A 24,051-nucleotide genomic window follows, 5' to 3' on the forward strand; every position below is an offset into this window, starting at 1 on the left:
GTGTGAGAGACTGAGGGAGAGGATGTGTATGAATGTGAGGGAGAGTGTGTGTGTGTGTGAGGGAGAGTGTGTGTGTGAGGGAGAGTGTGTGTGTGAGGGAGAGAGAGTGAGAGTGTGAGAGAGTGTGTGAGAGAGACTGAAGGAGAGGATGTGTATGAATGTGAGGGAGAGTGTGTGTGTGAGGGAGAGTGTGTGTGAGTGTGAGAGTGTGTGAGAGAGACTGAGGGAGAGGATGTGTATGAATGTGAGGGAGACGGTGTGTGTGAGTGTGTGAGGGAGAGGATGTGTATGAATGTGAGGGAGACGGTGTGTGTGAGTGTGTGAGGGAGAGAGAGTGTGAGAGAGTGTGTGTTTGACAGACTGAGGGAGAGGATGTGTATGAATGTGAGGGAGACGGTGTGTGTGAGTGTGTGAGGGAGAGAGAGTGAGAGTGTGAGAGAGTGTGTGTTTGACAGACTGAGGGAGAGGGTGTGTATGAATGTGAGGGAGAGTGTGTGTGTGAGAGACTGAGGGAGAGGATGTGTATGAATGTGAGGGAGAGTGTGTGTGAGGGAGAGGAGAGGGTGTGTGTGAGTGTGAGGGAGAGAGTGTGTGAGTGTGAGAGAGAGTGTGTGTTTGAGAGACTGAGGGAGAGGGTGTGTATGAATGTGAGGGAGAGTGTGTGTGTGAGACTGAGGGAGAGGATGTGTATGAATGTGAGGGAGAGTGTGTGTGTGAGGGAGAGAGAGTGAGAGAGTGTGTGTTTGACAGACTGAAGGAGAGGATGTGTATGAATGTGAGGGAGAGTGTGTGTGTGAGGGAGAGTGTGTGTGTGAGGGAGAGTGTGTGTGTGAGGGAGAGAGAGTGAGAGTGTGAGAGAGACTGAAGGAGAGGATGTGTATGAATGTGAGGGAGTGTGTGTGTGTGTGAGGGAGAGTGTGTGAGAGTGTGTGTTTGACAGACTGAGGGAGAGGATGTGTATGAATATGAGGGAGAGTGTGTGTGTGAGGGAGAGTGTGTGTGAGTGTGAGAGAGTGTGTGAGAGAGACTGAAGGAGAGGATGTGTATGAATGTGAGGGAGACGGTGTGTGTGAGTGTGTGAGGGAGAGAGAGTGAGAGTGTGAGAGAGTGTGTGTTTGACAGACTGAGGGAGAGGATGTGTATGAATGTGAGGGAGAGTGTGTGAGGGAGAGTGTGTGTGTTTGAGGGAGTGTGTGAGCGTGAGAGAGTGTGTGTGTGTGGGAGAGGATGTGTATGAATGTGAGGGAGTGTGTGTGAGTGTGTGAGGGAGAGTGTGTGAGGGAGAGTGTGTGAGAGTGTGGGAGAGATTGTGCATGTGGACTGAGGGAGAGGATGTGTATGAAGAGTGCGTGAGGGAGAGTGTGTGTGAGTGTGTGAGGGAGAGTGTGTGAGTGTGAGAGTGTGTGTTTGAGAGACTGAGGGAGAGGGTGTGTATGAATGTGAGGGAGAGTGTGTGTGAGAGACTGAGGGAGAGGATGTGTATGAATGTGAGGGAGAGTGTGTGTGTGAGGGAGAGTGTGTGTGAGGGAGAGGAGAGGGTGTGTGTGAGTGTGAGGGAGAGAGTGTGTGAGTGTGAGAGAGAGTGTGTGTTTGAGAGACTGAGGGAGAGGGTGTGTATGAATGTGAGGGAGAGTGTGTGTGTGAGAGACTGAGGGAGAGGATGTGTATGAATGTGAGGGAGAGTGTGTGTGTGAGAGACTGAGGGAGAGGATGTGTATGAATGTGAGGGAGTGTGTGTGTGAGGGAGAGTGTGTGTGAGGGAGAGGAGAGGGTGTGTGTGAGTGTTAGGGAGAGAGTGTGTGAGTGTGAGAGAGAGTGTGTGTTTGAGAGACTGAGGGAGAGGGTGTGTATGAATGTGAGGTTGTGTGTGTTCAGGAGTATAACTGAGATTATCGCAATGAGAATGCAGCCTGCCTTAATATCTGGCTGGAGATGAATAGCAGATGTCTGGGTTAGGGTGGGGTGGGAGGAGGAGTGTGGGTGGGTGTGAGATGGGCATCTCAAGGGGGTACGACGCAGGGCAGTAGATTTCCAAAGAGAGAACACGTAGACAGAAACACACAGCCTTTATTGGTCACAGAGAGCGAGAGAGACAGAGCCCGGTGACAGATTACTCCAGATTGAGCCAGATAATTCCCAGCTCCCGACACCGACTCCCCTGTGCTCCCTCGCTCCCTCTCCCACCCCCCCCAGGCTGACTGCTGGATCTCACAGTAGTCTCATTGCGGAGTAGAGGGTGGGTATAAGGGGGTGGTGGATACCCCGCAGATGTCTGTGTGTCTGTCCGGTCCCCGGCTGCCTGTCTCTCCCGCTGGTCTGGGAGCCTCCAGGACATTCGGCCCCTCCTGGTGACACACTCACTCCTTCTGCCTGTCTCTCCTCTTCACCAGTTGGTAACAGAGCCCAGCAATGGCCCCCAGGGCAATCGCCCCCACCGCAGCCTTGGCAGCAACCATCACATCATCCACCTGGGGACGAGGGGGAGAGGGGACGGACAGAGGAGGGGGAGAGAGAGAGAGAGAGAGAGATGGTGAGAGACCGTGAGATATCAGCAACACACCATAACAGTAACATACAGAGTAAAGCTCCCTCTACACTGTCCGCCCCCCCCATCAAACACTCCCCAGGACAGGGACAGCACGGGGTTAGATACAGAGTAGAGCTCCCTCTACACTGTCCCCCCCATCAAACACTCCCAGGACAGGGACAGCACGGGGTTAGGTACAGAGTAAAGCTCCCTCTACACTGTCCCCCCATCAAACACTCCCAGGACAGGGACAGCACGGGGTTAGATACAGAGTAAAGCTCCCTCTACACTGTCCCCCCATCAAACACTCCCCAGGACAGGGACAGCACGGGATTAGATACAGAGTAAAGCTCCCTCTATACTGTCCCCCCATCAAACACTCCCCAGGACAGGGACAGCACGGGGTTAGATACAGAGTAAAGCTCCCTCTACACTGTCCCCCATTGCCCCCACTCAGTGAGTGAGGAGGGAGTTTGGGTGGGAGTGGGGGGGGGGGGGGGGGGGAAGAGGAGTGAGGTTGACGGCACGGAAACAGACCGTTCGGCCCGACCTGACCGGGCCTACAGGCGCCTCCCCAGATCCCCACCGACTCACTCTCGTCTCCGGGAACACCCTCACATCCCCTCCCCCCCCTCGTCCGACGTGGGCCGTTCGAGAATCTGGGGCCCCCCACGGGGCGGTGGAGACGTCACTGAGGGGCGCTACGCGAATGCACACGGACTGACCTGGCCGGAGCGGGCCACACCGTAGCGGAGGTCGGTGACGAAGTGCTCGCAGTTGGCCGAGTGCACACTGTAGTCGACCTCCTCCCCAACCCTGCTCTCCGCCTCCTTGAGGATCTCCTGGGTGGGACGCACCGCCATCTTGCCGTCGAAGATGTTGTTGACCCGGTAACGGTCACAGCCCACCACCAGGCCCAGGGGATCCTTACGGATGCAGGCCTTCTCTGTGAAAACCGACATCAGGCTGGCCACTCCCGCATCACACACCTCACCTGGGGACAGACGCAGAGAAGCACAGGAGATAGGAGGCCATTCAGCCCTTCCATCCTGCTCCACCATCCAGCACCAGCATGGCTGACCGTCCAATTCCAAAGCCTCACCCTGCTTTCTCCCTGTGACCTTTCATCCCATTCGCCCCAAGTGCTATTTCTCATCGTCTCTTAGAATCCACACAGTGTGGAAACAGGCCATTTGGCCCAACACATCCACACTGACCCTCCGCATCCCAGAATCAGTCCCCTACCCTATTACTCAGCATTTACCCCTGACTAAAGCACCTAACCTGTACATCCCTGGACACTATGGGACAATTTCCCACGGTCAATCCACCCTAACCTGCACATCCCTGGGCACTATGGGACAATTTCCCACGGCCAATCCACCCTAACCTACACATCCCTGGACACTATGGGACAATTTCCCACGGCCAATCCACCCTAACCTACACATCCCTGGACACTATGGGACAATTTCCCACGGCCAATCCACCCTAACCTGCACATCCCTGGGCACTATGGGACAATTTCCCACGGCCAACCCACCCTAACCTGCACATCCCTGGGCACTATGGGACAATTTCCCACGGCCAATCCACCCTAACCTGCACATCCCTGGGCACTATGGGACAATTTCCCACGGCCAATCCACCCTAACCTGCACATCCCTGGGCACTATGGGACAGTTTCCCACGGCCAATCCACCCTAACCTGCACATCCCTGGGCATTATGGGACAATTTAGCATGGCCAACCCACCCTAACCTGCACATCCCTGGGCACTATGGGACAATTTCCCACGGCCAATCCACCCTAACCTGCACATCCCTGGGCACTATGGGACAATTTCCCACGGCCAATCCACCCTAACCTGCACATCCCTGGACACTATGGGACAGTTTCCCACGGCCAACCCACCCTAACCTGCACATCCCTGGGCACTATGGGACAATTTCCCACGGCCAATCCACCCTAACCTGCACATCCCTGGGCACTATGGGACAATTTCCCACGGCCAATCCACCCTAACCTGCACATCCCTGGGCACTATGGGACAATTTCCCACGGCCAATCCACCCTAACCTGCACATCCCTGGACACTATGGGACAGTTTCCCACGGCCAACCCACCCTAACCTGCACATCCCTGGGCACTATGGGACAATTTCCCACGGCCAATCCACCCTAACCTGCACATCCCTGGACACTATGGGACAGTTTCCCACGGCCAATCCACCCTAACCAGCACATCCCTGGGCACTATGGGACAATTTCCCACGGCCAATCCACCCTAACCTGCACATCCCTGGACACTATGGGACAGTTTCCCACGGCCAACCCACCCTAACCTGCACATCCCTGGGCACTATGGGACAATTCCCCACGGCCAATCCACCCTAACCTGCACATCCCTGGACACTATGGGACAATTCCCCATGGCCAATCCACCCTAACCTGCACATCCCTGGGCACTATGGGACAATTTCCCACGGCCAATCCACCCTAACCTGCACATCCCTGGACACTATGGGACAATTCCCCATGGCCAACCCACCCTAACCTGCACATCCCTGGGCACTATGGGACAATTTCCCACGGCCAATCTACCCTAACCTGCACACCTTTGGACTGTGGGAGGAAACCCACGCAGACACGGGGAGAATGTGCAGTCGCCCGAGGGTGGGTTTGAACCCGGGTCCCTGGCGCTGGGAGGCAGCAGTGCTAACCACTGAGCCACCCTCATGAACACATTCAATGATTTGTCCTCAACTCCGCCCTGTGGTAAAGAATTCCACAGGCCCACCACTCTCTGGGTGAAGACATGTCTCCTCATCTGCGTCCTAAACGGATCACCCTGAATCCTCAGACTGTGACCCTTGGTTCTGGATGCACCCACCATCGGGAACACCCTGCCTGCCTCTACCCTGTCTCGTCCTGTTCGAATTTTATTAGTCTCCATGAGATCACCCCTCACTCCTCTGGGCCATCCTAACCTAGCCAAACTCTCTGTATACGTCAGTCCCACCATCCCTGGACAGGCAGGAGGCTGGGGGAACACAGCAAGGCAGGCAGCATCAGAAGGGACAGGCAGGAGGCTGGGGGAACACAGCAAGGCAGGCAGCATCAGGAGGGACAGGCAGGAGGCTGGGGGAACACAGCAAGGCAGGCAGCATCAGAAGGGACAGGCAGGAGGCTGGGGGAACACAGCAAGGCAGGCAGCATCAGGAGGGACAGGCAGGAGGCTGGGGGAACACAGCAAGGCAGGCAGCACCAGGAGGGACAGGCAGGAGGCTGGAGGAACCCAGCAAGCCAGGCAGCATCAGGAGGGACTGGCAGGAGGCTGGGGGAACACAGCAAGGCAGGCAGCATCAGGAGGGACAGGCAGGAGGCTGGAGGAACACAGCAAGCCAGGCAGCATCAGGAGGGACTGGCAGGCGGCTGGGGGAACACAGCAAGGCAGGCAGCATCAGGAGGGACAGGCAGGAGGCTGGGGGAACACAGCAAGGCAGGCAGCATCAGGAGGGACAGGCAGGAGGCTGGGGGAACACAGCAAGGCAGGCAGCATCAGGAGGGACAGGCAGGAGGCTGGGGGAACACAGCAAGGCAGGCAGCACCAGGAGGGACAGGCAGGAGGCTGGGGGAAAAAACCAAGCAGGCACCATCAGGACAGACAGGCAGGGGGCTGGGGGAACACAGCAAGGCAGGCAGCATCAGGACAGACAGGCAGGGGGCTGGGGGAACACAGCAAGGCAGGCAGCATCAGGAGGGACAAGCAGGAGGCTGGGGGAACACAGCAAGGCAGGCAGCATCAGGAGGGACAGGCAGGGGCCTGGGGGAACACAGCAAGCCAGGCAGGGTCAGGAGGGACAGGCAGGGGGCTGGGGGAACACAGCAAGGCAGGCAGCATCAGGAGGGACAGGCAGGAGGCTGGGGGAACACAGCAAGGCAGGCAGCATCAGGAGGGACAGGCAGGGGTCTGGGGGAACACAGCAAGGCAGGCAGCATCAGGAGGGACAGGCAGGAGGCTGGGGGAACACAGCAAGGCAGGCAGCGTCAGGAGGGACAGGCAGGAGGCTGGAGGAACACAGCAAGGCAGGCAGCATCAGGAGGGACAAGCAGGAGGCTGGGGGAACACAGCAAGGCAGGCAGCATCAGGAGGGACAGGCAGGAGGCTGGGGGAACACAGCAAGGCAGGCAGCATCAGGAGGGACAGGCAGGAGGCTGGGAGAACACAGCAAGCCAGGCAGCATCAGGAGGGACTGGCAGGAGGCTGGGGGAACACAGCAAGGCAGGCAGCATCAGGAGGGACAGGCAGGAGGCTGGGAGAACACAGCAAGGCAGGCAGCATCAGGAGGGACAGGCAGGAGGCTGGGGGAACACAGCAAGGCAGGCAGCATCAGGAGGGACAGGCAGGAGGCTGGGGGAACACAGCAAGGCAGGCAGCATCAGGAGGGACAGGCAGGAGGCTGGGGGAACACAGCAAGGCAGGCAGCATCAGGAGGGACAGGCAGGAGGCTGGAGGAACACAGCAAGGCAGGCAGCATCAGGAGGGACAGGCAGGAGGCTGGGGGAACACAGCAAGGCAGGCAGCATCAGGAGGGACAGGCAGGAGGCTGGGGGAACACAGCAAGGCAGGCAGCACCAGGAGGGACAGGCAGGAGGCTGGGGGAACACAGCAAGGCAGGCAGCATCAGGACAGACAGGCAGGGGGCTGGGGGAACACAGCAAGGCAGGCAGCATCAGGAGGGACAAGCAGGAGGCTGGGGGAACACAGCAAGGCAGGCAGCATCAGGAGGGACAGGCAGGGGCCTGGGGGAACACAGCAAGCCAGGCAGGGTCAGGAGGGACAGGCAGGTGGCTGGGGGAACACAGCAAGGCAGGCAGCATCAGGAGGGACAGGCAGAGGGCTGGGGGAACACAGCAAGGCAGGCAGCATCAGGAGGGACAGGCAGGAGGCTGGGGGAACACAGCAAGGCAGGCAGCGTCAGGAGGGACAGGCAGGAGGCTGGGGGAACACAGCAAGCCAGGCAGGGTCAGGAGGGACAGGCAGGAGGCTGGGGGAACACAGCAAGGCAGGCAGCATCAGGAGGGACAGGCAGGAGGCTGGAGGAACACAGCAAGGCAGGCAGCATCAGGAGGGACAGGCAGGAGGCTGGAGGAACACAGCAAGGCAGGCAGCATCAGGAGGGACAGGCAGGAGGCTGGGGGAACACAGCAAGGCAGGCAGCATCAGGAGGGACAGGCAGGAGGCTGGAGGAACACAGCAAGCCAGGCAGCATCAGGAGGGACAGACAGGAGGCTGGAGGAACACAGCAAGGCAGGCAGCATCAGGAGGGACAGGCAGGAGGCTGGGGGAACACAGCAAGGCAGGCAGCATCAGGAGGGACAGGCAGGAGGCTGGGGGAACACAGCAAGGCAGGCAGCATCAGGAGGGACAGGCAGGAGGCTGGGGGAACACAGCAAGGCAGGCAGCGTCAGGAGGGACAGGCAGGAGGCTGGGGGAACACAGCAAGGCAGGCAGCATCAGGAGGGACAGGCAGGAGGCTGGGAGAACACAGCAAGCCAGGCAGCATCAGGAGGGACTGGCAGGAGGCTGGGGGAACACAGCAAGCCAGGCAGCATCATGAGGGACTGGCAGGAGGCTGGGGAACACAGCAAGGCAGGCAGCATCAGGAGGGACAGGCAGGAGGCTGGGGGAACACAGCAAGCCAGGCAGCATCAGGAGGGACTGGCAGGCGGCTGGGGGAACACAGCAAGGCAGGCAGCATCAGGAGGGACAGGCAGGAGGCTGGGGGAGCACAGCAAGGCAGGCAGCATCAGGAGGGACAGGCAGGAGGCTGGGGGAACACAGCAAGGCAGGCAGCATCAGGAGGGACAGGCAGGAGGCTGGGGGAACACAGCAAGCCAGGCAGCATCAGGAGGGACAGGCAGGAGGCTGGGGGAACACAGCAAGCCAGGCAGCATCAGGAGGGACAGGCAGGAGGCTGGGGGAACACAGCAAGGCAGGCAGCATCAGGAGGGACAGGCAGGAGGCTGGGGGAACACAGCAAGCCAGGCAGCATCAGGAGGGACAGGCAGGAGGCTGGGGGAACACAGCAAGACAGGCAGCATCAGGAGGGACAGGCAGGAGGCTGGGGGAACACAGCAAGGCAGGCAGCATCAGGAGGGACAGGCAGGAGGCTGGGGGAACACAGCAAGGCAGGCAGCATCAGGAGGGACAGGCAGGAGGCTGGGAGAACACAGCAAGGCAGGCAGCATCAGGAGGGACAGGCAGGAGGCTGGGGGAACACAGCAAGGCAGGCAGCATCAGGAGGGACAGGCAGGAGGCTGCGGGAACACAGCAAGGCAGGCAGCATCAGGAGGGGACAGGCAGGAGGCTGGGGGAACACAGCAAGGCAGGCAGCATCAGGAGGGACAGGCAGGAGGCTGGGGGAACACAGCAAGGCAGGCAGCATCAGGAGGGACAGGCAGGAGGCTGGGGGAACACAGCAAGGCAGGCAGCATCAGGAGGGACAGGCAGGAGGCTGGGGGAACACAGCAAGCCAGGCAGCGTCAGGAGGGACAGGCAGGAGGCTGGGGGAACACAGCAAGCCAGGCAGCATCAGGAGGGACAGGCAGGGGGCTGGGGGAACACAGCAAGCCAGGCAGCATCAGGAGGGACAGGCAGGGGGCTGGGGGAACACAGCAAGGCAGGCAGCATCATGAGGGACAGGCAGGAGGCTGGGGGAACACAGCAAGGCAGGCAGCGTCAGGAGGGACAGGCAGGAGGCTGGGGGAACACAGCAAGGCAGGCAGCATCAGGAGGGACAGGCAGGAGGCTAGGGGAACACAGCAAGGCAGGCAGCGTCAGGAGGGACAGGCAGGAGGCTGGGGGAACACAGCAAGGCAGGCAGCATCAGGAGGGACAGGCAGGAGGCTGGGGGAACACAGCAAGGCAGGCAGCATCAGGAGGGACAGGCAGGAGGCTGGGGGAACACAGCAAGGCAGGCAGCATCAGGACGGACAGGCAGGGGGCTGGGGGAACACAGCAAGGCAGGCAGCATCAGGAGGGACAAGCAGGAGGCTGGGGGAACACAGCAAGGCAGGCAGCATCAGGAGGGACAGGCAGGGGCCTGGGGGAACACAGCAAGCCAGGCAGGGTCAGGAGGGACAGGCAGGGGGCTGGGGGAACACAGCAAGCCAGGCAGCATCAGGAGGGACAGGCAGGAGGCTGGAGGAACCCAGCAAGCCAGGCAGCATCAGGAGGGACTGGCAGGAGGCTGGGGGAACACAGCAAGGCAGGCAGCATCAGGAGGGACAGGCAGGAGGCTGGAGGAACACAGCAAGCCAGGCAGCATCAGGAGGGACAGGCAGGAGGCTGGGTGAACACAGCAAGGCAGGCAGCATCAGGAGGGACAGGCAGGAGGCTGGGGGAACACAGCAAGGCAGGCAGCATCAGGAGGGACAGGCAGGAGGCTGGGGAACACAGCAAGGCAGGCAGCATCAGGAGGGACAGGCAGGAGGCTGGGGGAACACAGCAAGGCAGGCAGCATCAGGAGGGACAGGCAGGAGGCTGGAGGAACACAGCAAGGCAGGCAGCATCAGGAGGGACTGGCAGGAGGCTGGGGGAACACAGCAAGGCAGGCAGCATCAGGAGGGACAGGCAGGAGGCTGGGGGAACACAGCAAGGCAGGCAGCATCAGGAGGGACAGGCAGGAGGCTGGGGAACACAGCAAGGCAGGCAGCATCAGGAGGGACAGGCAGGAGGCTGGGGGAACACAGCAAGGCAGGCAGCATCAGGAGGGACAGGCAGGAGGCTGGGGGAGCACAGCAAGGCAGGCAGCATCAGGAGGGACAGGCAGGAGGCTGGGGGAACCCAGCAAGGCAGGCAGCATCAGGAGGGACAGGCAGGAGGCTGGGGGAACACAGCAGGGCAGGCAGCGTCAGGAGGGACAGGCAGGAGGCTGGGGGAACACAGCAAGGCAGGCAGCATCAGGAGGGACAGGCAGGAGGCTAGGGGAACACAGCAAGGCAGGCAGCGTCAGGAGGGACAGGCAGGAGGCTGGGGGAACACAGCAAGGCAGGCAGCATCAGGAGGGACAGGCAGGAGGCTAGGGGAACACAGCAGGGCAGGCAGCGTCAGGAGGGACAGGCAGGAGGCTGGGGGAACACAGCAAGGCAGGCAGCATCAGGAGGGACAGGCAGGAGGCTAGGGGAACACAGCAGGGCAGGCAGCATCAGGAGGGACAGGCAGGGGGCTGGAGGAACACAGCAAGGCAGGCAGCATCAGGAGGGACAGGCAGGAGGCTGGGGGAACACAGCAAGGCAGGCAGCATCAGGAGGGACAGGCAGGAGGCTGGGGGAACACAGCAAGGCAGGCAGCATCAGGAGGGACAGGCAGGAGGCTAGGGGAACACAGCAAGGCAGGCAGCATCAGGAGGGACAGGCAGGGGGCTGGAGGAACACAGCAAGGCAGGCAGCATCAGGAGGGACAGGCAGGAGGCTGGGGGAGCACAGCAAGGCAGGCAGCGTCAGAACGGACAGGCAGGAGGCTGGGGGAACACAGCAAGGCAGGCAGCATCAGGAGGGACAGGCAGGAGGCTGGGGGAACACAGCAAGGCAGGCAGCATCAGGAGGGACAGGCAGGAGGCTGGGGGAACACAGCAAGGCAGGCAGCATCAGGAGGGACAGGCAGGAGGCTGGGGGAGCACAGCAAGGCAGGCAGCGTCAGAACGGACAGGCAGGAGGCTGGGGGAACACAGCAAGGCAGGCAGCGTCAGAACGGACAGGCAGGAGGCTGGGGGAACACAGCAAGGCAGGCAGCATCAGGAGGGACAGGCAGGAGGCTGGGGGAACACAGCAAGGCAGGCAGCATCAGGAGGGACAGGCAGGGGGCTGGGGGAACTGATCAACTGATGAACTGACAAACAGATGAGAGACTCCACAAACAATCACGGTATTTTTCAATGTATAATCTCAGTTACATCACACTGTAAATTTTTGCTATAAAGTCTGTGCCTTACAATTGTGTCCTCCACTATCATCTGATGAAGAAGCGTCACTCCGAAAGCTAGTGCTTCCAAATAAACCTGTTGGACTATATTCTGGATCAGTGGTGCTGGAAGAGCACAGCAGGTCAGGCAGCATCCAAGGAGCTTCGAAATCGACGTTTCGGGCAAAAGCCCTTCATCAGGAATAAAGCTATAACCTGGTGTTGTGTGATTTTTAACTTTGTACACCCCAGTCCAACACCGGCATCTCCAAATCATGTGTGTGTGTGTGTGTATGTGTATGTGGGTGAGAGAGGGAGAGTTTGTCTGTGAGAGTGTGCCTGTGAGAGAGTGCGTGTGTCTCTGTGTGAGAGAGAGGGAGTGAGTGAGACTGCGTGTTTGTGTGTGTATGCGTGCATGTGAGAGAGAGTGAGTGAGTGTATGTGTGTGTGAGAGAGAGGGAGAAAGTGTGTGTGTGTGTGAGAGAGAGTGAGTGAGTTATTGAGTGTGTGTGTGAGTGAGAGAGAGTGTGAATGTGTGTGAGAGAGTGTGAGTGAGTGTGTGTGTGAGAGTGTGAGTGAGTGTGTGTGTGAGAGAGTGAGTGTGTGTGCATGTGAGTGAGAGAGTGAGTGAGTGAGAGAGTGTTTGTGTGTATCTGTGTGTGAGGGAGAGAAATTGTGAGTGTGTGTGTGTGTCTGTGTGTGTGAGAGTGTGAGTGTGAGAGTGAGTGCGTGTGTATGCATGAGTGTGTGAGAGAATGTGAGAGTGTGTGTGAGAATGTGTGTGAGAGTGAGTGAGTGTGAGTGAGTGTGTGTGAATGTGTGATTGTGTGAGTGTGTGAGAGTGAGTGAGTGTGTGTGAGAGAGTGTGAGAGTGTTTGAGAGTGTGTGTGAGTGAGTGTGTGTGAGTGAGTGAGTGTGTGTGAGTGTGTGAGAGAGTGAGAGAATGTGTGTGAGAGTGAGTGAGTGAGTGAGAGTGTGTGTGAGAGTGTGTGAGTGAGTGTGTGTGTGCATGAGTGTGTGAGAGAGTGTGTGTGAGAGTGAATGAGTGAGTGTGTGTGAGAGTGAGTGTAAGAGAGTGAGTGTGTGAGTGAGTGTGTGTGAGTGAGTGTGTGTGTGAGAGTGTGTGTGAGAGAGTGTGAGTGAGAGTGTGAGTGAGTGTGTGTGAGTGAGTGTGTGTATGTGCATGTGTGAGAGACTGTGAGTGTGTGTGAGAGTGAGAGTGTGTGTGAGTGAGTGTGTGTGAGTGAGTGTGAGAGTGTGTGTGAGAGTGAGTGAGAGTGTGTGTGAGAGTGAGTGTGAGTGAGTGAGAGTGTGTGTGAGAGAGTGAGTGAGTGAGAGAGTGTGTGAGTGAGTGTGAGTGAGTGAGTGTATGTGAGTGTGAGAGGGTGTGTGTGAGAGTGAGTGAGTGAGAGTGTGTGTGAGAGTGAGTGTGAGTGAGTGAGAGTGTGTGTGAGAGAGTGTGTGTGTGTGTGAGTGTGTGTGTGTGACTGTGTGTGTGTGAGTGTGAGAGAGTGAGTGTGTGAGTGTGAGTGTGAGTGTGTGTGAGAGAGAGTGTGTGAGTGTGAGAGAGTGAGTGTGTGAGTGTGAGTGTGTGTGAGAGAGTGTGAGTGAGTGTGTGTGTGTCAGAGAGAGTGAGTGAGAGTGTGTGTGAGAGTGTGTGTGAGAGTGTGTGTGAGAGTGTGTGTGAGAGTGTGTGTGTGAGAGTGTGTGTGAGAGTGTGTGTGAGAGTGTGTGTGAGAGTGTGTGTGAGAGTGTGTGTGTGAGAGAGTGTGTGTGAGAGAGTGTGAGTGAGTGTGTGTGAGTGAGTGTGTGTGAGAGAGTGTGAGTGAGTGTGTGAGTGTGTGTGTGTGAGAGTGTGTGTGAGAGTGTGTGTGAGAGTGTGTGTGAGAGTGTGTGTGAGAGTGTGTGAGTGAGTGTGTGTGAGAATGAGTGAGTGAGAGTGTGTGTGAGAGTGTGTGTGAGAGTGTGTGTGAGAGTGTGTGTGAGAGTGTGAGTGTGTGTGAGTGAGTGTGTGTGTGCGTGAGTGTGTGAGAGAATATGAGACTGTGTGAGAGAGTGAGAGTGTGTGTGAGTGAGTGAGTGTGTGAGAGAGTGTGTGAGAGAGTGTGTGAGAGAGTGTGTGAGAGAGTGTGTGAGAGAGTGTGAGTGTGTGTGAGTGAGTGTGTGTGTGCGTGAGTGTGTGAGAGAATATGAGACTGTGTGAGAGAGTGAGAGTGTGAGTGAGAGTGTGTGAGTGAGTGAGAGTGTGTGTGAGTGAGTGTGTGAGAGTGTGTGTGTGTGAGTGTGTGTGTGTGTGCGTGAGTGTGTGTGTGTGCGTGAGTGTGTGTGTGTGCGAGTGTGTGAGAGTGAGTGAGTGAGTGAGTGTGTGAGAGTGAGTGAGTGAGAGAGTATGTGAGTGAGAGTGAGTGAGTGAGTGGTGCAGGTCTCAGTTAGTACTCACTTGGTGGAGCCAGGTGGATGACGTAGCCGTTCCCCACGTAAATCGCCCAGTGCTTGTAGCCGGTACGGAATATCTCAATCAGATCGCCAGGCTTCAGCTCATTGTAACTGCACTGGAGGATCAACAGGGAGAGAGCAGGTCAGAGACACACTGAGGCTGGGAGAGAGACAGAGAGGGAGACAGACAGAGAGAGAGGAGGAGAGAGGCAGACTGAGGGGGCCAGAGACAGAGACACAGTGAGAGAAAATGGGAGCGGTGAACCAGGCTGTGAAAGAGAAGAGGATTAAAAGGGGCATGGATACACACACACACACACAGATACACACACACACAGATACACACACACACAGATACACACACAGACATACACAGATACACACACACAGATACACACACACTCACATACACAGATACACACACACATACACACACAGACAGACACAGATACACACATACAGACACACAGATACACACTCACACACAGATACACACACACACAGATACAGATACACACATACAGACACAGATAAACACACACAGACACAGACACACAGATACACACACACAGACACATACACACACAGATACAGATACAAACACACAGATACACACACACTCGCACAGACACAGATACACACACACACACAGATACACACACACAGCCACACATACACACAGACACAGGTACACACAGACACAGATACACATACAGACACACACAGATACACACACACCACACAGACACACACACACCCTCGCAGACAGACACACACCCTCGCAGACACACACACAACACAGACACACGTTCATGAACACATACAATGAGCACACACAGCTCCTGGGCACATGCATTTCCACTCTCTCCCTTACCCTCTATCCCCATCGCCCTTGCTCCTCCTCTGTGTCCCTCCGTCCCTTCCCCTCTCTCCCTCCCTCACCCTCCTCCCTCTCTCCCCCCATGTCCCTCCCTCCCTCGCGCTCCCCTCTGCGTCCCTCCCTCACCCACTTCCCTTCTCTTTCTCCCTCACGCTCCCCCTTTCCCTCGCTCTCCCCCTGTATCCCTCCGCCTCTCCCCTCGCCCACATGTATGCGCCCCCTGTCTGTGGAGGAGGAGCTGTGCCTGGACCAGTTCCGGATGGACAGGCAGAGCGGCCTGGGAGAGGGGATTTAAAGGTGAACTCACACTTACTGAGGCCATTCTGTAATCTCCGAAGGATGGTCATGTACCTCACGGCGAGCTGCAGCAGAGCAGGGTGGGGTGGGGGAGTGAACTGTCACCGGAGAGAAACCTGTAAATACACACCACATCGTTCACACGTACCTCAGAGAGACACCTTCCAGATCCCCAGACCCTGGGGGGGGGAGGGGACCGAACCCCTGGGGAAGGGGAGGCTGATTAGTGACGGGGGAGAAAACGATCAGGCATTTAATCCCGTGTCAATTTACACTTACACAGCCCTGTGAGTCTAATTCTGTGTCAATTTACACACTCACACAGCCCTGAGTCTAATCCGGTGTCAATTTACACACTCACACAGCCCTTCCTGTGAGTCTAATCCTGTGCCAATTTACACACTCACACAGCCATGTCTCAGTCTAATCCCGTGTCAATTTACACTTACACAGCCCTGAGTCTAATCCTGTGTCAATTTACACACTCACACAGCCCTGTCTGAGAGTCTAATCCTGTGTCAATTTACACACTCACACAGCCCTGTCTGAGTCTAATCCTGTCAATTTACACACCCACATTACCCTGTCTGAGTTTAATCCTGTCAATTTACACACTCACACAGCCCTGTCTGAGAGTCTAACCCCGTGTCAATTTACACACTCACACAGCCCTGAGAGTCTAATCCCGTGTCAATTTACACACACACAGCCCTGCCTGAGTCTAATCCCGTGTCAATTTACACACTCTCACAGCCCTGTGTGTGAGTCTAATCCTGTCAATGTACACACTCACACAGCCCTGTCTGAGTCTAATCCCATGTGAATGTACACACTCACACAGCCCTGTCTGTGAGTCTAACCCCGTGTGAATGTACACACTCACACAGCCCTGTCTGTGAATCTAACCCCGTGTGAATGTACACACTCACACAGCCCTGTCCGAGTCTAACCCCGTGTGAATGTACACACTCACACAGCCCTGTCTGAGTCTAATCCCGTGTGAATGTACACACTCACACAGCCCTGTCTGTGAGTCTAACCCCGTGTGAATGTACACACTCACACAGCCCTGTCCGAGTCTAATCCCGTGTGAATGTACACACTCACACAGCCCTGTCTGTGAGTCTAACCCCGTGTGAATACACACTCACACAGCCCTGTCTGTGAGTCTAACCCCGTGTGAATACACACTCACACAGCCCTGTCTGAGTCTAACCCCGTGTGAATGTACACACTCACACAGCCCTGTCTGTGAGTCTAACCCCGTGTGAATGTACACACTCACACAGCCCTGTCTGTGAGTCTAACCCCGTGTGAATACACACTCACACAGCCCTGTCTGTGAGTCTAACCCCGTGTGAATACACACTCACACAGCCCTGTCTGAGTCTAACCCCATGTGAATGTACACACTCACACAGCCCTGTCTGTGAGTCTAACCCCGTGTGAATGTACACACTCACACAGCCCTGTCTGTGAGTCTAACCCCGTGTGAATGTACACACTCACACAGCCCTGTCTGAGTCTAACCCCATGTGAATGTAAACACTCACACAGCCCTGTCTGAGTCTAACCCCGTGTGAATGTACACACTCACACAGCCCTGTCTGAGTCTAACCCCATGTGAATGTACACACTCACACAGCCCTGTCTGTGAGTCTAACCCCGTGTGAATGTACACACTCACACAGCCCTGTCTGAGTCTAACCCCATGTGAATGTACACACTCACACAGCCCTGTCTGTGAGTCTAACACCGTGTGAATGTACACACTCACACAGCCCTGTCTGAGTCTAACCCCGTGTGAATGTACACACTCACACAGCCCTGTCTGTGAGTCTAACCCCGTGTGAATACACACTCACACAGCCCTGTCTGTGAGTCTAACCCCATGTGAATACACACTCACACAGCCCTGTCTGAGTCTAACCCCATGTGAATGTACACACTCACACAGCCCTGTCTGAGTCTAACCCCGTGTGAATGTACACACTCACACAGCCCTGTCTGTGAGTCTAACCCCGTGTGAATACACACTCACACAGCCCTGTCTGTGAGTCTAACCCCATGTGAATACACACTCACACAGCCCTGTCTGAGTCTAACCCCGTGTGAATGTACACACTCACACAGCCCTGTCTGAGTCTAACCCCGTGTGAATGTACACACTCACACAGCCCTGTCTGTGAGTCTAACCCCGTGTGAATGTACACACTCACACAGCCCTGTCTGAGTCTAACCCCGTGTGAATGTACACACTCACACAGCCCTGTCTGTGAGTCTAACCCCGTGTGAATGTACACACTCACACAGCCCTGTCTGTGAGTCTAACCCCGTGTGAATGTACACACTTACACAGCTCTGTCTGTGAGTCTAACCCCGTGTGAATGTACACACTCACACAGCCCTGTCTGTGAGTCTAACCCCGTGTGAATGTACACACTCACACAGCCCTGTCTGTGAGTCTAACCCCGTGTGAATGTACACACTCACACAGCTCTGTCTGTGAGTCTAACCCCATGTGAATACACACTCACACAGCCCTGTCTGAGTCTAACCCCGTGTGAATGTACACACTCACACAGCCCTGTCTGTGAGTCTAACCCCGTGTGAATACACACTCACACAGCCCTGTCTGTGAGTCTAACCCCGTGTGAATGTACACACTCACACAGCCCTGTCTGTGAGTCTAACCCCGTGTGAATGCACACTCACACAGCCCTGTCTGTGAGTCTAACCCCGTGTGAATGTACACACTCACACAGCCCTGTCTGTGAGTCTAACCCCGTGTGAATGTACACACTCACACAGCCCTGTCTGTGAGTCTAACCCCGTGTGAATGTACACACTCACACAGCCCTGTCTGTGAAGCACAGAGATGAAGCTGTTGCTCTGAACGGGTCCCAAGAGAAATTACTTCCCGGGTTCCTGCTGGGAGTGGAGTTGTCCTTGCAGCGATACCGGACGGGTCACCGTCTGACACAGATCAGTCCCTCCCTCCTGCCCCACCGGGAGAGGAAAGGGAACGGGTCTCCAAGTATCCGAGACAAGAGCCTGAAACTTGTCGGGAGACCTGGACAGATGTCCACAACAGCAAGGGGGGACCTCCACCCACAACAACCCCCCCCAGAGTCAGTCAGCTGAGGCTGGGGGTAAAAGGGGTTCAGCAGGGGGTATAAACAGAGGGTCAGAGAGTGTTGCACTCACCTCGGGAGGGGTTGGGCTGCTGAAGGATGGAGGAGGGGGTGGTAGGGGGGACAATGTCCCTCAGTCACACCGAGTGTGGCAGCTGCTCAGAGTGGGAGTGATGACAAACCTTCCGAAATTCCACAGTGACTCAACAGCGAAAGTGAAAGGGCTTTGACAGAGTTAGTGAAACCATGGTGTGTGCGTCCCACCCCCATTCTCCACCCCCCACACCCCTCCCCACCAGCCTGGTCGGGCACAAGTGAAGCTGTTCCGAGCTGACTGTGTGCTGGGACGTGGGGTTGTTTCTGAAGAGCTTTCTCTGACAGTCAGTGAGCTCACCGACTGGCCTGGGCGAGTTACTAAGGAAACCTTTATCACACTCAGAATCTGCTCGGTTAACCCCTCCCTGCCTCACCCAGACTGACCCCAGCACAGCCACAGACACACGCCAGGACAATTCATCAGCACAATCAGTCCCCCAGCACTGACCCTCCCACAGTGCCCACTCCCTCAGCACTGACCCTCCAACAGTGCCCACTCCCTCAGCGCTGACCCTCCGACTGTGCCCACTCCCCCAGCACTGACCCTCCCACAGTGCCCACTCCCCCAGCACTGACCCTCCCACAGTGCCCACTCCCCCAGCACTGACCCTCCCACAGTGCCCACTCCCTCAGCGCTGACCCTCCGACAGTGCCCTCTCCCCCAGCACTGACCCTCCCACAGTGCCCACTCCCCCAGCACTGACCCTCCGACAGTGCCCTCTCCCCCAGCACTGACCCTCCCACAGTGCCCACTCCCCCAGCACTGACCCTCCCACAGTGCCCACTCCCTCAGCACTGACCCTCCGACAGTGCCCGCTCCCTCAGCACTGACCCTCCCACAGTGCCTGCTCCCTCAGCACTGACCCTCCCACAGTGCCCGCTCCCTCAGCACTGACCCTCCGACAGTGCCCGCTCCCTCAGCACTGACCCTCCGACAGTGCCCTCTCCCCCAGCACTGACCCTCCGACAGTGCCCTCTCCCCCAGCACTGACCCTCCGACAGTGCCCTCTCCCCCAGCACTGACCCTCCGACAGTGCCCTCTCCCCCAGCACTGACCCTCCGACAGTGCCCTCTCCCCCAGCACTGACCCTCCCACAGTGCCCACTCCCTCAGCACTGACCCTCCGACAGTGCCCACTCCCCCAGCACTGACCCTCCGACAGTGCCCGCTCCCTCAGCGCTGACCCTCCGACAGTGCCCACTCCCTCAGCACTGACCCTCCGACAGTGCCCTCTCCCCCAGCACTGACCCTCCCACAGTGCCCACTCCCTCAGCACTGACCCTCCGACAGTGCCCACTCCCTCAGCACTGACCCTCCGACAGTGCCCGCTCCCCCAGCACTGACCCGCCCACAGTGCCCTCTCCCTCAGCACTGACCCTCTGACAGTGCCCACTCCCTCAGCACTGACCCTCCGGCAGTGCCCGCTCCCTCGGCGCTGACCCTCAGACAGTGCCCGCTCCCTCAGCGCTGACCCTCCCACAGTGCCCTCTCCCCCAGCACTGACCCTCCCACAGGGCCCACTCCCTCAGCACTGACCCTCCAACAGTGCCCACTCCCTCAGCAATGACTCTCTGACAGTGCCCGCTCCCTCAGCACTGACCCTCCTACAGAGCCCACTCCCTCAGCACTGACCCTCCGACAGTGCCCTCTGCCTCAGCACTGACCCTCTGACATTGTCCCCCTCAGCACTGACCCTCTCACAATGCCCACTCCCTCAGCACTGACCCTCCAACTGTGCCCGCTCCTTCAGCACTGACCCTCCGACAGTGCCCGCTCCCTCTGCACTGATCCTCCGACAGTGCCCTCTCCCTCAGCGTTGACCCTCCAACAGTGCCCACTCCCTCAACACTGACCCTCCGATAGTGCCCACTCCCTCAGCACTGACCCTCCGACAGTGCGGCGCTCCCTCAGTGTTGACCCTCCAACAGTGCGGCACTCCCTCCATGCTGACACTCGGACAGTGCCCGCTTCCTCAGCACTGACCGACAGTGCCCGCTCCCTCAGCGCTGACCCTCGGACACACCATGATATGGGATCCAGGCAGTGTGGGGAGTCTGGGATTCATTGGGGACGAGTGCAGACCCCGAGATGTACAACGCGAGGAGTATAACGCCTCCTGTGTGGGGATTTGAGGGGCCGTCTAATTGAGGGTGTTAACCGTGAAGGAAGGATTCAAAGGGGTTTTCAGGGAGTATCCCCTGGTGGGGGAGGGGATGTGGAACATTCGGATTGAGGGTGGGTGGAGGTGGTTGCGTGAAAGCCCCGTTCCTCCCACCGAGTGGGATAGTAGGATGTGGGACCTACCCTCCCACAAGCCAGGCTGTGGGGGGGGGGGGTGACTTCTCAACATAACACTGGGAGATGGTGTTTGACTGGGTGGTGAGGTTAAAGGTTAGGGGACACATTAGGTGCTAACACAGGTCAGCTGGGATGGGAACTGAATAGTGGGACAGGCTGGAGGAGGATGGAGGCTGAATGGCCTCCCCTGTTCACCCTGTTGAAAACCGAAGGAAAGCTAGTGTTTTGGTCGCTGGGTGGTGAGACTGGTAACAGGGAGGGGGTGTCTCTGGCTAAGCCCCATCCCGAATTACCCAGAGGGTAGTTCAGAGTCAACCCCATCGCTGTGGGTGTGGAGTCACGTGTAGACCCAGACCGGGTAAGGATGGTAGTGTCCATCCCTGAAGTGACAGAAGGCTTTTTCCAACAATTGTCAGTGGATTCCTGGTCATCATCACACTCTCAACCGCAGAGTTTCTTCATTTTTTAAACTAAGTTGAAATTCCACGCTGTGCTGTGCTGTGCTGGGACTCCAACACAGCTCCCCAGCTGGGTCTCTGCATTAACGGTCCAGTGGTAACACCATCTCCTCCCGTTATGTGTGTGTGTGTGTGTTTGAGATTCGACGGGCACTGAACACAGGAGCTGCCAGGGAGGAGGCCGGAGGGTGTGACAGGACAAAGCAGGAGCTGGCACATGTTCACTCCATCCATCCAGGTTTATTCCCGATTCCATCACATTCCGTAAACAAGCACTGCGTCCTCAATGTTACTGATGTGAACGTGACACTGAGCTGAGGGAGGAGCCACACAGTCAGGAGGGTGAAGGGAGTCAGTCTCACGGCGAGCTCTCACTCCAGCAGCTGACACGCTGACACACACACTCACACAGACACACACACACACACAGGCACACACTCAGACACACACACACACAGACACACACTCATACAGGCACACACACACACACACACACATACACACACACACTCATACAGGCACACACACACACACCCACACAGACACACATTCACACAGACACACTCAGACACACCCAGACAGACACACACTCACACACCCACTGACACACACACACATATACACACACACACACACCCACACAGACACACTCTCACACACACAGACACTCACACACACACACAGACACACACACACAGACACACACTCACAGACATTCACTCACACACCCACTGACACACACACAGACACATATACATACACACAGACACACACACACACAGACACACATATACACACACACAGACACACATATACACACACCCACAGACAGACACACATATACACACCCACAGACACACATATACACACAGACACACCCCCAGCACCGTTCGCCATCTCCAAATGTCACAGCCAATAAACAACTCCTTCATTGAAGTCTGCTCCCTGTTCTAACAGGGGAAATCAGCACTTGATTTACACAGAGCAAGATCCCACACACCCTCCCGGTCAGCACTGACCCTCCGACAGTGCCCACTCCCTCAGCGCTGACCCTCTAACAGTGCCCACTCCCTCAGCGCTGACCCTCCAACAGTGCCCACTCCCTCAGCGCTGACCCTCCGACAGTGCACACTCCCTCAGCACTGACCCTCTAACAGTGCACACTCCCTCAGCACGGACCCTCTAACAGTGCACACTCCCTCAGCACTGACCCTCTAACAGTGCACACTCCCTCAGCAAGGACCCTCTAACAGTGCCCACTCCCTCAGCACTGACCCTCAGACAGTGCCCACTCCCTCAGCACTGACCCTCTAACAGTGCACACTCCCTCAGCACTGACCCTCTGACAGTGCCCACTCCCTCAGCACTGACCCTCTGACAGTGGGGCACTCCCTCAGCACTGACCCTCTGACAGTGGGGCACTCCCTCAGCACTGACCCTCTGACAGTGGGGCACTCCCTCAGCACTGACCCTCTGACAGTGCCCACTCCCTCAGCAGTGACCCTCCCACAGTGTCCGCTCCCTCAGCGCTCAACTTCTGACAGTGTCTGCTCCCTCAGCGCTGACCCTCTGACAGTGCCCGCCCCCTCAGCACTGACCCTCCGACAGTGCCCGCCCCTCAGCACTGACCCTCCGACAGCGCCCGCTCCCTCAGCGCTGACCCTCTGACAGTGCCCGCTCCCTCAGCACTGACCCTCCGACAGCGCCCGCTCCCTCAGTGCTGACCCTCTGACAGTGCCTGCTCCCTCAGTGCCCAATCCCTCAGCGCTGACCCTCTGACAGTGCCCACTCCCTCAGCGCTGATCCTCTGACAGTGCCCACTCCCTCAGCACTGACCCTCCGACAGTGCCCGCTCCCTCAGCGCTGACCCTCTGACAGTGCCCACTCCCTCAGCACTGACCCTCCGACAGTGCCCGCTCCCTCAGCGCTGACCCTCTGACAGTGCCCGCTTCCTCAGCACTGACCCTCTAACAGTGCCCACTCCCTCAGCGCTGACCCTCTGACAGTAGCTCTGAATAAGGGCTGTGTGATCTTCCTTCCTTCCTGTGACTGATGATGATGAAGGCGGCTGAAATCTCCGGCCGGTGGAATGTGGGAACGTTTCCATCGGGAGCAGTGGGTGAGAGTTACGGGGGTACGAGAGCTACTCCTATCAGGCCAGGCGTGGTCTACCCACTGGGGTCAAGGGTTGGAGCCTCATGCCAGGACCAGGCCCTCACTGACTGGCATGTGGATGTGGGCAGTCAGGATGGGAGCAGAGTGACCCATGGCCAGAACAAACACCTGTAATGGAGAGATAACATCGACAGGTATCAGCTGCTGCAGGTCCCGGCACCCCCCGACATAACCCCACAAACACTGCCCAAAACCACAAACCCACAGGGACCACCCCCTCCCAGCCCCTACACCCCCTCCCTATCTCTGTCACCCCCTCCGGCCCCTACACCCCCTCCCAGCCCCTACACCCCCTCCCTATCTCTGTAACCCCCTCCAGCCCCTACACCCCCTCCCTATCTCTGTAACCCCCTCCGGCCCCTACACCCCCTCCCTATCTCTGTAACCCCCTCCAGCCCCTACACCCCCTCCCTATCTCTGTAACCCCCTCCAGCCCCTACACCCCCTCCCTATCTCTGTAACCCCCACCCAGCCCCTACACCCCCTCCCTATCTCTGTAACCCCTCCAGCCCTGACACCCCCTCCCTATCTCTGTAACCCCCTCCGGCCCCTACATCCCCTTCCAGCCCCTACACCCCCTCCCTATCTCTGTAACCCCCTCCAGCCCCTAGACCTCCTCCCTATCTCGGTCACCCCCTCCAGCCCCTACACCTCCTCCCTATCTCTGTCACCCCCTCCCTATCTCTGTAACCCCCTCCCAGCCCCTACACCCCTTCCCTATCTCTGTAACCCCCTCCAGCCCCGATACCCCTTCCCTATCTCTGTAACCCCCTCCAGCCCCTA

The 24,051-nt window shown here is 57.6% G+C and overlaps 2 protein-coding genes across 3 annotated transcripts in view; both read right to left on the reverse strand.

Annotated features, from left to right (window-relative positions):
- Positions 1 to 2,049: 2,049 nt before the first annotated feature.
- Positions 2,050 to 18,461, reverse strand: LOC122548189 (phospholipase A and acyltransferase 3-like). 2 transcript variants are annotated; one of them, XM_087983832.1, is made up of 5 exons: positions 18,315 to 18,461; positions 15,118 to 15,223; positions 13,935 to 14,046; positions 3,253 to 3,521; positions 2,050 to 2,468 (listed from the first exon to the last, which is right to left on the reverse strand). In XM_087983832.1, the coding sequence occupies exons 2-5, from the start codon at positions 15,130 to 15,132 to the stop codon at positions 2,358 to 2,360; spliced, it is 507 nt and encodes a 168-aa protein (XP_087839958.1). In that variant the 5' UTR covers positions 15,133 to 15,223; positions 18,315 to 18,461; the 3' UTR covers positions 2,050 to 2,357. The 2 variants fall into 2 exon arrangements, with proteins under 2 accessions (XP_087839958.1, XP_087839959.1); XM_087983833.1 differs by having other exon boundaries at positions 15,124 to 15,223; positions 18,315 to 18,460.
- Positions 18,462 to 21,845: 3,384 nt separating this feature from the next.
- The window catches only part of bbs1 (Bardet-Biedl syndrome 1), a 58,988-nt gene continuing 56,782 nt past the window's right edge, over positions 21,846 to 24,051 (reverse strand). Inside the window, exon 17 of the mRNA XM_087983831.1 lies at positions 21,846 to 23,376. Within this exon, the coding sequence (XP_087839957.1) occupies positions 23,290 to 23,376 (87 nt within the window). The 3' untranslated portion in view covers positions 21,846 to 23,289. The remainder of the gene's footprint in view (positions 23,377 to 24,051) is intronic.

This window comes from Chiloscyllium plagiosum, unplaced genomic scaffold (assembly GCF_037043375.1).
Source record: "Chiloscyllium plagiosum isolate Xiang-an unplaced genomic scaffold, Cpla_swu_hap1 HiC_scaffold_46, whole genome shotgun sequence".
Lineage (NCBI taxonomy): Eukaryota > Metazoa > Chordata > Chondrichthyes > Orectolobiformes > Hemiscylliidae > Chiloscyllium > Chiloscyllium plagiosum.